This window comes from Rhincodon typus, unplaced genomic scaffold (genome assembly GCF_021869965.1).
Source record: "Rhincodon typus isolate 14 unplaced genomic scaffold, sRhiTyp1.1 hic_rhity00002652, whole genome shotgun sequence".
In the NCBI taxonomy this organism is placed as follows: domain Eukaryota; kingdom Metazoa; phylum Chordata; class Chondrichthyes; order Orectolobiformes; family Rhincodontidae; genus Rhincodon; species Rhincodon typus.
This window is the reverse complement of record NW_025968290.1, coordinates 186-15,425: the sequence shown is the minus strand read 5'-3', so window position 1 is coordinate 15,425 and position 15,240 is coordinate 186. Positions and strand designations below refer to the sequence as shown.

Below are 15,240 nucleotides of genomic sequence, written 5' to 3'. Positions count from 1 at the left end.
ACATAGTCCATTTTGCTGTTATTCCTACCAAAATGGATGACCTCACATTTATCAACATTGTACTCCATCTGCCAGACCTTTGCCCACTCACTTAGACTATCTATATCCCTCTGCAGACTTTCAGTGTCTTATGTACACTTTGCTCTACCACTCACCTTCAAGGAGGTGGAGGGGCAATGAAAATCCAACAGCAGGTTTCCCACCTCCTACTCATCTGCCTCAGAACTGACTGAAGCTTTGCAGCAATGGAGGAGCAGGTACAGGCAGCCTGCACACCCTTGGGTCTATTGAGGCACTTGAAGGCCCTCATCTCACTGCCAGTCTTTTACCTGAGTTGGAGGGAGGTCTACACTATGAGGGAATATGCGTAACTGCGCAGACTGATGTTAAGTGAGGGTAGGGGGAGACCTCCTTTCGGGGATCCTGTAGACCCATTAGAAGTATCTCCCCTCCTCCCAGAAATGTTATTTTGTCCCTTTTAACTGTGGAAACTGTCTCTTGAATCTAGAGCCCCATCCCCTCTCTCCTCTTGCTGGATTCCTTGGCAGGCCCATATATGACCACTGTTCCTGGCTGGGCCTACATAGCTGCCTGTCATCTCAACTGCAGGTTGTCCTCCTGAGGAAAGGGCTGAAGTCTCACTTTAAAGCAATTAGCACTGCTCCCAGTGTTAAACTCTGGGCAGCTACTGGCATCGTGGATGGATCCCCACCCACCTTTCATCTCGGGCAGGAGGCAGGCACTGACGTGCTGTAAAACCCAGCCTACTGCATGTTCTTGTTCTGTGACCAGCTTGTTCACAAAGTGGCAAAAGAAAACGCATGAGCTGGTGAATTCTTTTGATGTTCGGGTATGCTTTACTTCCTTGTTACTGCTTACTGGGGTGTGGAAATGACATGTAACACCATTAAAAATGGAATATTCTAACACTATAGAAGCAACAGCAACATTGCACAGAGAGAGAGGTCATTTGTGGTCAGCTGAAATGATTGGAATGACCACTGCAGGCGAGCAGATAAAAGCAAACCTATCCAAAGATCGGCAGCTCCAATAAGCATGGCTCTGACAATGGGCAACCTGCATCCAATCACTTGCAAACTTTGGACAAAAACCTCAAAGCAATGCTAGGATTTGATAAATTCACATCAGATTTCAAAACTGGTAAAAGTTAAAGACAACAAAGTTTCATACTGATCAGTGACAAATATTTGATAAGACAATGTCCTTTGATGTACATTTACTTGTGTTGTATTTAAGGCATTTTCAACTAGAAGGAGGCCCTTTTGCTGAAATCAAGGCTCTACATCCACACTTGTGCCTAGTCACTGACTTCATTTGGACGGTACTGCTTTAGGAACTGTGTGTGTGGTTCCGATTATTCTGTAGTTTATACACACTCTGCTAACAATAACAAAAGTGATGGTTGTGGTTGGACATCGGTTATCTCAGCTCCAGGACATCTCTTCGAGAACTCCTCAGGTTAGTGTTCGAGGCTCAACCATCTGCAGAACCATTCACAACTCCTCAGATACTAAAGCAGTCCATGTCCAAATGCAGCAAGTCTTGGACAAATGCAGGTTCAGGCTGACAAGTGGCAAGTAACATTCATACCACAGAAGGTCCAGACTATGGCCATCTTCAACAAGGGAGAATGTAATCATTACCCCATCACCCCTGTTCAATGACATTATCATGATTGAATCCCCCACCAACAACATCCTAGTATTTACTATTTACCAGAAACTGAACTGGACTAACTGTATAAGTAGTATGGCTGCAAAGCTAGGAATCTTGCAGTGAGTAACTCACTTCTTGACCCTCCAAAGTCTGTCCACCATCTACAAGGCACAAGTCAGCAGTGTGATGGAATACTCCCAAATTTCTTGGATGGGTGCAGCTGCAGAAACACTCAAGAAGCTTGACACCATACAGGGCAGCTCACTTGATTGGCACCACAACCACAAACTTTCACTTCCTGCACCACTGATACTCAGTAGCAACTGTGTGAACAATCTACAAGATGCACTGCTAAAATTCTCCAAGCACCTTCCAAACCTACAACCACTACCATTTAGAAAGAGAAGGACAGCACCATCTGCAATTTCCCCTCCAAGCCATTCACCATCATGACTTGGAAATATATCGCTACTCCTGCATTTTCACTGGGTCGAAATCCTGGAATTCCCTCCCTAATGTGGGTCTACCTATAGCAAACTGACTGCAGCGGTTCAAGAAGGCAGCTCACCACCACCTTCTCAAGGGCAACTAGGAATGGGTAATAAATGCCGGTCAACCAGCAATGCCCACATCCAATAAATTTTATTTTCAAAAAAGTTATCAGACAAATTACTGTATCAACGTTAGCAGCCATTCAAGGGCAGATTAGTGGCGGTTGATTTCTGTTATTAAAATATTCCAAATGTAATTGGTGCAGTTTAGGTATTCAACCATCACTCTTAGCTCAAAAAGGCTATATCTATAAGCAAACCCAGATAGACTTGAGAAGAAAGGGAGAAGATACATATCTACTTTGTTAAAATTTATATGCCTGTACTTGATGAAGCTATTAGGATAACACTGGACTGAAAATTATTTTTCTATCATGCCAGATTGTGCCAGGGACTATAAGGGCTGTCTGCCATTTTCTTCTGATCTCAGGCCAAAATTAGTGGGTGTATCTATAAATGAAATAATTGCATAAAAACAAAAGCATATAGAAACTAAGTGAGATAACAACTAGGCCCGAAACGTCAGCCTTCCTGCTCCTCTGATGCTGCTTGGCCTGCTGTGTTCATCCAGCTCTACACCTTGTTATCTCAGATTCTCCAGCATCTGCAGTTCCTACTATCTTCGAAACTAAGTGGTTGTGTAATAAATTAAACTCGTAAAATAATCAAAAGTCTAATTTCAGATTATTTTAATGAAAGCTCAGGGTGAAACATCACTTAGCAGTGACTTCTGTGTGCTTAGAGGGAGCATCATTCAAGTGGTCAGCGCACTGCAAGCAATGGGAAATCTGAGCTACGTCCCACAGCTGTAGCAGTATTCTGGTGTACATTACTGGGGCCTTGCATCTTTCTCTTCAGCTCTCCCCACCTGAAGGCAGATCATTGGTGATTGCTTAAGTCCTTGCCTAACCATGGCAAAGTTCTGTGATTGTTTATTATGAGTAGGTTGAGGAAACAGGCCGTAAATTTACCTCACCTGGTGAAATAACTCCACAGAGGCCAGTATCCCATCACCAAGTCATCCTTTATTTATACGTGAAGAGTCCTTGACACTGATCCAGCTCCCTCAGAGCCAGCTGTCTGAGTGAGCAGGATGTCTGACACTCCAGTTCTTGTCTGTGAGCCAGGCTCCCTGATTGGACCAGATTGACAGCCTCAATCAGGGAACTCATATTCTAAAGGTCCACCTGGCTGACCTCATTAAAATTACTACATCCCTTCCCCTTTGAGTCCAAGGACATAGGCCAGTTCATTTTATTGTAGCTCCTCCTGGAGTTTTAGCACCAGGTCAGCTTCCTTTAACTCTGCCTCTGTTATGGGTAGCGTGTAATGCATAGTAGCTTGCCTCTTGCACCTGAAGTGACTCAAAAGAAATTCATTCTCCTCCTCAGGTAGCCAAGGCGTCAAGGTGGTGACATCCACCCTGTCCATCTCAGATTCCAAGGTATTTTCAATGCTCGATGCAGAGGGTAAGCCCTATGGGTTCTGGAACAGTCGGAAAGGCTGTTGAGGAGCTGGGCATGTTTTACTCCCACACTGTTGGTGAGTTTGCAGCTTTCATTTTGTCCATGTCCTTGTTCAGGACCGTCCCACCGAAGCGAACTATACACGTCATAGGACCTAACCTCGCTTTGACCATGCCCCTTACCCATGCAGGGCCATTCCCGTGGTTCCCACACCAAACTTCATTCCCTGAAGTAAACTGTCTCTCTCACTAAGTGGAGACTTGTGTCTGGCATTGGTGTACCTGATGCCATTTCACCCTGTCCCCTCAGGACTGAATTTAACCTGGTGAGGAGTCTTCTCCCCATTAACAACTCTGCTGGAGCTATCCCTGTAGTTGCATGAGGGGTGGTCCTTTAATCAAACAGGAATCGGGACAGTTTGTCATCTAGTGAATCTGGTGGCTGTTTCTTTAAGCTTTCCTTCAAAGTTTGGACTGTTCTTTCTCCCAGACCAATGAATGACGGATAGTCCTTATAAGACAAATACCATTTGACTTTAGGAACTACTCAAATTTCTGCTGGTAAACGACGGCCTGTTATCTGTGTCCAACACTTCTGGGAGACTGTGCATTGCAAAAGATGCTCACAGTTTTTCTATCATTGTCCCTGTGTTTGTTGAATGAACACTATGTACATCCAGCAATTTTGAGCGGGCGTCCATAATGACTAAGAACATTGAGCCCATGAAAGGGCCTGTCGATGTGTAACCGAGTTCAGGGTTTACCTAGTCATTCTCATGAATGTGGGGGAGCTGCTAGTGGCAATTTTTGTCCTTGTTGGCATTGCCCCACCAATGCAACTACGTCGGCATCCAAACCTGGCCACTAGACATAACTCCTCGCCAACGTCTTCATTTTGGAAACCCCTGGGTAACGCTGGCGGAGTTCAACCAGTATCTGGCAGTGACCTTTGCTCAAGTCAGTCAGTCTTGCTCCCCATAATAATATGCCGTCCTCTACTGTTATCTGGTCTTTCCTGGTCTGAAAAGGTTTCAGATCTGGTTGTGACAGCCATTTGGTCTCCCTTATTACCCCTGGATGTTTCAATTTTGCCAGGATTGGAGAGAGGTCTGATATTGTCAGCTGTGACTGGAGGTATGTCCAGAAAATTTAAAACCACTACAGACACTTCCAGTGGCAGTACCCCCAGTGGTGTATCAGCCAGTGGGAGGCAGCTCAGTGCACTTGACCTCCTGGACAGGGTTCCAACATGTAATTATAAGCACTTAGTGTTAGAGTCTACCGCTGAATTCAGCCTGAAGCTATGGGCGGAACTGCCTTGTCCTGTTTATGTAGACCTAGCAGAGGTTTGTGGTCCATTATTATTACAAATTTACATCCGTAAAGGTATTGGTGGAACTTCCTGACTCCAAATGTGACCGCCAAACCTTCTCTTTCTGGGCCTATGAGTTCTCTTACTCAATTTAGGTCTAGTGGGATTGCTTTCTGCTTTCTCGAATCCACGGACCGGGAGCAACTATAATGACTGGTCAGCCCGGATCTTGAAGAAAATTTTAACTGTTTGGCCAAGGCTTGGCTTTGTTTTTGGGGCTTTGCTGTGGGCTGACCTAGAGTCCCTCTGTTCACGATATGTCCTGTGTGAGGTTATGTAATTGTCTTAAGTCAAGTGATGTTACCGAAACCCAGTCAGACTGGCGAGGGTATCCATTTCAATCAGAAAACCCTGCATCAGAAAACCCTGCAATTCATATGCTCCATTTTCCAATGATAAAGCCAGTTGTAGTACTTGTTTGAAGTCCAGTTGGGCTTCAGCTAGTAGGTGCTTTTACATGGTTACATCATTAATCCCACAAACCAAACGGTCTCTCAGCATCTCATTAAGAGTTAAACCAAAGTCATGTGCCTCTGCCGATCATCTTAACCTAGTCAAAAAACCCGATAGGAATTCCCCTGTTTCTCGAATTGCTGAGTAAAACCAATAGCATCTCAGAATCAGATGAGGCTTTGGGTTGTAACATTCCTTGACTAAATCCATCAACGATTGAAAGGTTTTAGTATCTAGTACCTCAGGAAAAGTTAGGCTCCTAATAACCAAAACAAAAACTGCAGCTCCACAAGCTGACAGGAGGATTACTCATTGCTTTTCATCTGCCCCAGTGTCATTTGCCTGGAAAAAATAACGCACTCTTTCCACAGACCGGGCCCAGTCTTTGACTGCAGGCTTGAACAAGACAAGCTTCCCATATAACGGCATAATATCAAAAATGCTTATCCCAACTCAAAGGCTGTTGTGAGCAAATTTCTTCAGGACTGTGCTTTCTTCTCATTGCCACTGAAATAGCTCAGCAGAGGCTGGTATCCTGTCACAAAGTCACCCTTTATTTATATAAGCATGGTATATGACACTGATCTATCTAGCACAGAGTGAACAGGATGTCTGACACTCCTGTTTGTATCTGTCAGCCACGGCTCCCTGATTGGACCAGATTAACCGCCCCAATGAGGGAACTCATATTCTATGAAGTCCACCTGACTAACCTTGTTACAATCACTACAGCTGGAACAGGGGTTGAGAGTCATGCTGTTGGTCTTAATCTGATCCATACACTAGTCGTCTAGCCAATTCAGTTAATGGGTGCTCACTTCAAATTCTCAAAAATGCCAATTACAATTCAATTAGAGTGAAATCTTTACAGCCAGTTTTCACATCAAATTTTAAAAACTTGTTTATTTTCAGAATTTAGTTGAGTGAGAAAAGTTTCATTTATGTAGTACAATTAATGTATTGAAGTGTCATTCTCCAACTTAGACATTATTCAATTTCTAGGTGTATGTAACCTCTCAGCTCTAGTTTTATTCCCAGTGCTTCTTTCGTCATCCTCTGTGATGCTGCTAATGTCATCAATATTTGTCTAATTCTAATTCAAAAACATTTGCCTGAATTCCCTGTATTTTTATAAAAACTCTTAAGTCTAGTCTTTAAAATGCTTTTGATGTTTTATCCCCAACAAACATAGAACAAGAATAAAGAACAAAGAAAGTTACAGCACAGGAACAGGCCCTTCGGCCCTCCAAGCCTGCACCGACATGCTGCCCGTCACAACTAAAACCCCCTACCCTTCCGGAGACCATATCCCTCTATTCCCATCCCATTTATGTATTTGTCAAGACGCCCTTTAAAAGTCACTATAGTATCTGCTTCCACTACCCCCCCTGACAGCGAGTTCCAGGCACCCACCATCCTCTGTGTAAAAAACTTGCCTCGTACATCACCTTTAAACCTTGCCCCTCACACCTTAAACATATGGCCCCTGGTAACTGACTCTTCCACCCTGGGAAAAATCTTCTGACTATCCACTCTGTCCATGTCCTTCATAATCTTGTAGACCTCTATCAGGTCGCCCCTCAACCTCCATCGTTCCAGTAAGAACAACCCAAGTTTCTTCAACCTCTCCTCCTAGCTAATGCCCTCCATACCAGGCAACAGCCTGGTAAATCTTTTCTCTACTCTCTCCAAAGTCACCATTTTCTATAACGTTTCCACCTCCAACGTTTATTCTTTCCAGTCACCTTTGACTTGCTGCATTTTTCTTTCTGCTGTCTCAGGACAGTGGAACAGCACTCCTCTGTTTACCAGCAAGGATATTATTACCAGTTTGATTCAAGCGATGTCCGACTTTCTCCAACCCTGGAATCCATGATTTAGGAATCTGAAGTTCCCTCTCTACATTACAAAAATATTTCTTAATATATCTCATTTGGCACAGCCAGAACGAATACGTTACAATTGAGCCATCAGTTACATTGAAACCATAACCTGTCCACCCAAGGTATTTATAAAGTGTATATGGTCATGCTACTTTACATTAAGTTGTTTAAGATATTAATCTAATTATTCCTTTATCATTCACTGGTGCATTATAGTGAATTCTCAAATAGTTTGTCATCAACATAGTTTGACAACACAGCAAGCTCAATTGCTTCTGAAAAAGGATCACTGGACCCTGAAATGTTAATTTGTCTTTCTCGCTACAGATGCTGACAGGCCTGATGAGTTTCTCCAGCAATCTCTGTTTTTGTTTCAGAGCTCCAGCATCTGTAATTCTTTGTTTCTTTTTTAAAACTCAGTTGCTCTTCCATCACAGTAACGACATATAAAGATCACCCATCTTCAAAGATCAAAATCTAAACCCAATCATTTATTTCTTCAGTGTCTTGGCTTCCATATTCGAATATACCGTTTTGTTAGTTGAAACACAATTTGTTTCCTCCCTTTGCTCTCTCCTCTCTCTCTCTCCTTCTCGTCTGTCATTCTCCCCTTTCTTGAGGAGTACCAATAAATCTGAATGCTGCTTTTGCCTCAGCGAGGAAGAGTTGTCAAAGTGGCTAGGCTTGAAGCCAATTCCCTTCTTACCATCCCCTGGGAATATTTGCTGAAGAACACAGTAGTGTGGAATTGTTTTCCTGGCAGGGCCCCAGAATCACATGAAACAATCAGGCTTTTGTGGGCAAGCTTTTCACAGCCTCAAACATTGCCTGTCTTCAATCAGATGTACAGAATTCTTTGTTCCAAAAGATAATTAACATTCAGAGTCCACAGCAATTACATTAATCAGTGCTGGACCGATAAGTATTTAATTCATAAGAATCAGGTTTAATTTAAATCACATATGGCTGTAGAGTGCCAAACAGTTGGATGCTTGCTGATTTGATGGTTCGTTGTCTTTAAGTTGTCAGCAACCTTCTATCTTAACACTTTGGAAAATATACAGAACGTTTGTGTAAAAGTAATACTGTATTTATCTTGCTTATTCCAGTTTTTGCCCAATGCCAGGCACAGTGTTCATGTCAGATTACCCTAAATGGTTATCTACCTGTCATTACTACATAGTGCAGGTGAGAGTGGTGAGACTGAACTTTCCCTATTGCAGATGCACCGTCAGAAGTATACAGTGCACTTGCATTCACTCAAGTTGTTTCACTGGAAGCTTTCGGCAGTGAGATCCACAGACAACCACTTCTGATGAGAGAGCGCGTATTCTGAAAGGTTCAAGGTGATAGTTTGTGGCTGGATTTTTCTGCAATTGCCAGCGTAGTAACAAAGTGGGCTTTTATCTAGCCACACGTGATACTGTCAGGTGGTCCTTGTTTCACCAGCTAGCTGTATCTCCAGCTATTTTGCGGTTTTTTTTGCCAGAGGCTAGGAGAGATGGAAATGACATTTCAGTGCAAGAAACAGTAGAAGCACTTTAACATGTGAGAGCAAAAATGGCAAGTGCATCAAATCATTTCAAGGAGAAGGAAGAAAATATTGGACATTTTGTTGTCATGAGGACACAGGTTTTCTGACTAACCGGTTATGGCAGAGTTGCTGGCAGTCCAATGCATTCAGCAATTGCGGGTCCACAGAAAGCCACTTTCGTTTAATGTCTCAGCTGCAAAATCCTGTATCACTCTCTGTTCAGCAGCATTAAAACACAAACTTTGTTCTCCAGTGAACTGATTCCTAGGCCATTCTTTTCACTTGTGCATTTCTACTGTGTGAACCATCTACTGCCATCAATCCTGCTAAGTCACTACAGGATGCTTGGCTGATTTCTGTGTTGCTGCTTGGAACAAATAGTCACACAAAATTAAGGAACGGGGGAAATCAGTGATAAATCACCCCAACTCCACACCACGATGACCACTTTCTTTCCTTGAATGTGAGGGAGGGACAAAACTAAAAATCAGTGAAACAATATCAGGGTGATAACAGAAATAATATTCAGGAAAGTTCCTTTCCAATTCCCTCAGGTGATTGAACCCTGTCCATGAGATCACATTAAAAGAAAGACTTGCATTTAAATAGCACCTTTCACCGCACCAAATTGCTTCACCTGCATTGAAAGTAAATGTGGCCATGTTGCAAAGGCCCATAAGCTGTTCTCTGATTGGAGAGAGATAACTGGTGGTGAGTTTAACCCAAAGGTCACCATTTTTTGGGAGAGACAAGGTAGAGAACACACAATCATCATGGTGACCTCAGCCAGTACTGGCATTAAACCTGCGCTGTTGGCATCACTCTCCATTGCAGACTATCTGTGAGTGTGGTCACTGTTGTAAGAAGCACTGCCACCAATTTGCACACAGCAAGCTCCCACAACCAGCAATGTGATAATGACCAACAAATCGATTTTTCTGCTATTGACTAAAGGGTAAGTATTGACCAGAACACCTGTGAGATATCTCCTACCCTTCTTTGAAATAATATCACAGGAATATTTACATTCACCTGAGGGCAGAGTAGGGCCTCAGTTTAACACCTCATCTGAAAGACAACCTTCATGACAATGCAGCCCTCACACAGAATTGCATTGGAGTGCCAGCCTTGATTTGTATTCTTAAGTGAAATGTAAACCCACAGTTTTCTGTCTGAGAGGTGCAACAGCTATCAACTGAGCCATTGGTGACACTTGGGCCTTATCTCTAGACACTTACCTTCTGTTTGATGTGATTGCTGCCCCAGTCAAAAGCTGGTCTAGCTACCTCTTAAAAAATGAGAACGAGAAACATTACCTTTTTTGTTCCTGTCAGAAGGCTCCTTCAATTGCCTAAATTGTCTGATGGATCTAGAAAGAAGTGAGAGACAGAAGTTAGCAATTAGTGGCAAGGATAAGCAGAGCAGGGAAGTGGCAGTGCAATGCCCCAACACATTATTATGCTGAGTATATGAGTGAGAAACTTGATTCGTAAAGAAAGATGCTGAAACACCTAACTTTGCCTGACATCCAGCCTGGTTGTCACAAAAATTGGGCACTCGCCTTCCAACGACACTGATTGATGCTAATTGTCACAAGGTTTAATTACCTCCTTGCACTTGTCTGTCCTGGCAAGATAACAAGATTTCTTACAATAAAACTGCCATTCGATGTTGGTGGAGATGGCATTGAATACCAAGTCACTTTTCTCCTTTTGCATCTGATTAATTCCATTTTGGCTACAAGCTTGTGGTTTAATCCCCTGAGCCACAAGCATTTTCTGCCTCCTATCTCTCACATGCAACAATGAGTTTCTATGAAACAGTTTGTAAACTCAAACCTTAGTGTCCTGCTGCAGGATCCACAGCCACACTGCTCTTTATTTCATTGTTCAAAGTCCGTGCTCCCAAATGCTAAATAAGCTGTTGCCTATGTTAATACTTCAAAAGCACCGGATTTCCCATGCTTCCCTCCATTAGCCAGTGCTAAAAGAGCTGGTGGTGTGCCCTTGTTGCTATAAAGAATCTGACCCCATAAAATTTACTAAAATCAAAGTGGGGCCTGGCTGACCCATTTCTAGCAGGAACCCTGCTGAATCAGAAAATCCAACTCCAAGCATCCAAATATTTGTCTTTATTACAAAATGTGTCAGTGTTACTCTCCAACAAACTGTCATTATTATAGATTATAGATGACAATGTTACTGTTATTATGCTTTGTAGGTGAGAGTTAATGTATTTGGAATGAATAATAACTTGGCTGAAGGATAGGAAACAAAGATTACTCATTATCGAAGTGAAATCAGGATAGGGGAAGTACTCATGCAGAGACCCAGTGCTCAGTGGTAAAAATATCTCTATTTCCAATTTACATTAATGAACTGGATTCAGAAACTGAATGTGAATTCATTACATTTTTAAGATGTTCCCAAACCAACAGGGTCCATGGGATCAGCAGAGGTAACTCGGAAGTTAAATAATGCATTGGATAAAACAGATTAGTGTTTGGACAATGACTGATTAAATCAAACGCAAGTGAGAAACTAAAATAGGCATACTACATGAAACAGGTTAAAGTAGTTGAGGACGGAATTGAAGAAAACATAGATGATTAATTTTCATTTTTGGGGCACACCACCCCAACAGTCACTTTCTGCCCAGTGATAATTGTGAAGGTTCATCCTTTGGTATGTTGAGTAATCTCAGCATTCAACAGTTTACAAATTCCACAATGCTATATTCCATCAGAGCAAGTAAAGCAAGGCAAGATGTCTGTCCACCCATTTGTCTTTGTCCCGATTCCATCCCAAATCCAGGAGCTGGGGATTTGAAGAATGTAATAAGCGCCCTTATTACATGGAATGTGGACTTTGCTGGCTGGGCCAGTGTTTATTCTAGTCCCTAACTGACCTTGAAGTGGTGGTGAGCTGCCTTCTTGAACCGCTGCAGTCTGTGCCAACAATGGCATGATTGGGGTGCCCCCCCCAATAAAACCAATTGAACTTCAGAGCAGTAGCATGTTGATCCATTAAGGAAAAACAAGACTGTCTGGCTTGCGTGTTGCAACTCACCAATCCCAATCTATCCTTGGTTTCCTACTGGTCTACTGCTGAACAAAGAGCAGATCAGCCAGGCCCAGAAATATAGAGGGTTGTTATATGAAACTTCCAAGACAAAATGCCTTTCAACACAGGGTAACTTGTCAATATGTAGAATTTGACTGTCCAATATTTTTGTTTTACAGATTTCATTTATATGGCTATGAGCTATAAAACATTAATGTCCTTTAAAAAGTATTGAACTATGTGCTGACAAATTTAACAGAGGTCACCTGAAGCTACTGGGAAAGATCCAGTGGCAAAAAATTGCAAGGAAAACTATGGTGTCAAATTTTGTTTAATATTGCTGCTGTGAAGTGCCCTGTAATATTTTACTATGTTAAAAACACTATATAAATGCAAGTTGTTGTTGTCGTTTTTACTTATATAAATAAATCTGTAATCTCTGTTCACGTGAGCTGAATATCTTCAGCCCATAGCTTGTATACCTTATCAATAACCTCCTAGGGTAAAGGGGGATCATCCTCGAAGTGCCATCTTTAGAGATATTGACAGGCAGAGAAATCTAATTAAACCTTCTCAGTCTGCTCATACCTGCAGTATAAGTTAATTTGTTGGAAACAGATATTTTATATGGTACCTTATTTTACAAACCCCCCAATCCAGCCTCTTTCATTTCCTCATTACCTCGTTTGTAAGGAGGCAAAGAATTCTCATTATCATTTCCTCAATCAAAAATATAATAGTCTCCACTACTTACTTAAATGATGGGTGATGTGTTTTGTAAGGTTGCAGTATTCAATGACAAGGAAAAATCATTTTCTTTGAGAATTACAGTAAGGTGGCCCCTTCCATTTGGTATCCACACCTAAGGCTACAACATTAGTTCCTGGAAGTGTAGAGTTATAGAGTTACACCATTTGAGTACAGTTTGTGTCAGTTACATCGTCGTACCAAATTGTGTTTGGGCATATTGTAGTAGTAACCAGATAATGTTGGAGGGAAGTATAATTTTAAACAGGGAAGTATGGTACTAATCCATATTAGTAAGTTTAAGTTATGAGTGAAAGTTAAATGATAGTGTTTAAGTTATGTTAAAAATGTAAGTAAATCATGTTAATTTTATGAAGTAAACTGAATTTCACAGAGAAATGTGAAGTAATGCAATTTGGAAGTTGGAATGGAAAGAGGTAACACAGACTTAATTACACATTTACAAAAAGTATGCACAAGAAACTGGTGGGTCCACGAGTATCAAACTTGGAAGGTGTTAAGGACATATTGGAAGAGTTGTTGGCAAACCATATGGAATCTTGAACAATGAATCAAAGATGTTGTAAGATGAATCCTTAGCATAGCTCCTCATGTTATTCAATCCATCTGGTAGATTTGTTGCCACCCTCCTTTTCCCTGGTTGGGATCTACAAGACATGCTTGATCTACCTGGCAGGGGAAAAACAGCTGGTAGTCTAATGAGAAAAGACATTTGTCTTGAACAGTATGTAGTTTATTTCATAATAGTAATTAGGTCCAAGTTACCTTGATGTGATAGTCACTGCTACTTAGACTTTGGGGGAGATTTGCAGTGTTACATCAAATTCCTTCAAGATCCAGCACTATTGTCTGTCCCAATTCCATATGACATCTCCTATTGGGTGATGCTTAATGCACTCCTCAGCATTAATCCTTTCAGACCTTTGCACCCTTATACAAATAAAGGAAAGGCAGAAATGCTGAAACTTAATAAAGCTCTGGTTAGATGTCAACTAGTGTATTGTACACTGTTCTGGCCACCATACTTCAACAGAGATATGAAAGTGCTAGAGAGAACGCAGAGGAGATTTACAAGAATAATTTCAGGGATGGCAGGGGTTATTTCATAAATTGGGTTGGAGGAGTTGGGACTGTTCTCCTTGGAATGGAGAGTGAGGCAAGATTTGATAATGGTATACAAGCTTATGACAGGCTTATATAAGACAGATGAGGAAAACCTTTTCCCTTTAGATGATGGTATAAGAACCAAGGGGTATTATGAGAAAGACTTGTTACACAATGACCCAGAACTCATTGCCCATGATGATATTGGAAGCAGAAACAATCAATAATGCCAAAAGGAAATTGGAAGGGTGTTTGAAGGAAATGAAGTTGCAGGGTTGAGATGATCAGGGTGGGTGCGACTAACTGGACTGGACAGCATGGACTTGATGGGCCAAATTACCTCATGCTGTGCTGTAAATGACTGTATGAATCCTGTGATACTGCGCAGGTTGTTTGGAAAGCAGTGTTTGTTTAATTCATTTATGGGGTGTGAGCATCAGAATCTAAGCCAGCAAATATTACCTACTCCTCTAATTCCAGAGGAATGTTAAGAATCAACCACAAAGCTGTGGGTCTGGAGTCACATGTGGAGCAGATCAGACAGATTTCCTTACCTGAAGGCATTTGTGAACCAGATGGGTTTTTTTTTAACAACAATCAACAATTATTTCATGGTCACCATAATGCTAGTCCTTAGATCCACTCGATTTTTCCATTCAGTTTTCACCATCTGCCATGGTGGGATTTGAACCCATGTCACCCATGGTTCTGAGATTATTACTCCAGTGACAGTGACACCAGCTCCCTCAAGTTTAATTATGAACAGGTTGCAAAACCGATTGCTTTCACAGTGGATCTAATGAGCAGGCTGTAAGTAACTTTGCAATAATGATCAGGTACTTCTAGTGTTAATGTGTCTGCCATATAATTTCTGCCTGTACCTTCCAGACCAGTCTCCATTTAAGTTGTTCTCTTGACTTCTACCAATCAGGAATGGCAGCTCTGGACAGCAAAGCGTCTGGTAAAATGGGAATCCGAGCTGTCGTTTTCTACATGGTAACCACTATCATCGCTGTCTTTATTGGAATTGTTATGGTAATGATCATCCACCCTGGCAAAGGATCAAAAGTTGACCTACATCGGGAAGGAAAGATTGAGAAGGTGCAGGCAGCAGATGCTTTCATGGACCTAATCAGGTCAGTGAATCTCTAAACGAAAAGTAACTGGTTGTGTAATAATCAAATAAGTATCCAATTAGTGGCTTCAATGGACTTGTATGTTGAGGAGCTGGCTTTGAGTTGAAAAACAGACTTAAGGCAATAAGATGCACATTTCTGATCCTTTGATCTTTTGACTAGAATTTGGGGATGAACATGAAAAGGAAAGGTTTGGAGGGATACGGACCAAATGTAGGCAAGTGGGACTAGTTTG

The 15,240-nt window shown here is 41.9% G+C and overlaps 1 protein-coding gene across 1 annotated transcript in view; it reads left to right on the top strand.

Moving 5' to 3' along the window:
- The window catches only part of LOC125481581 (excitatory amino acid transporter 1-like), a 20,702-nt gene extending 5,681 nt beyond the window's left edge, over positions 1–15,021 (top strand). The window contains exon 3 of the mRNA XM_048593316.1: positions 14,801–15,021. Coding sequence (XP_048449273.1) covers positions 14,801–15,021 — 221 coding nt within the window. The remainder of the gene's footprint in view (positions 1–14,800) is intronic.
- The last annotated feature ends 219 nt before the right edge of the window (positions 15,022–15,240 follow it).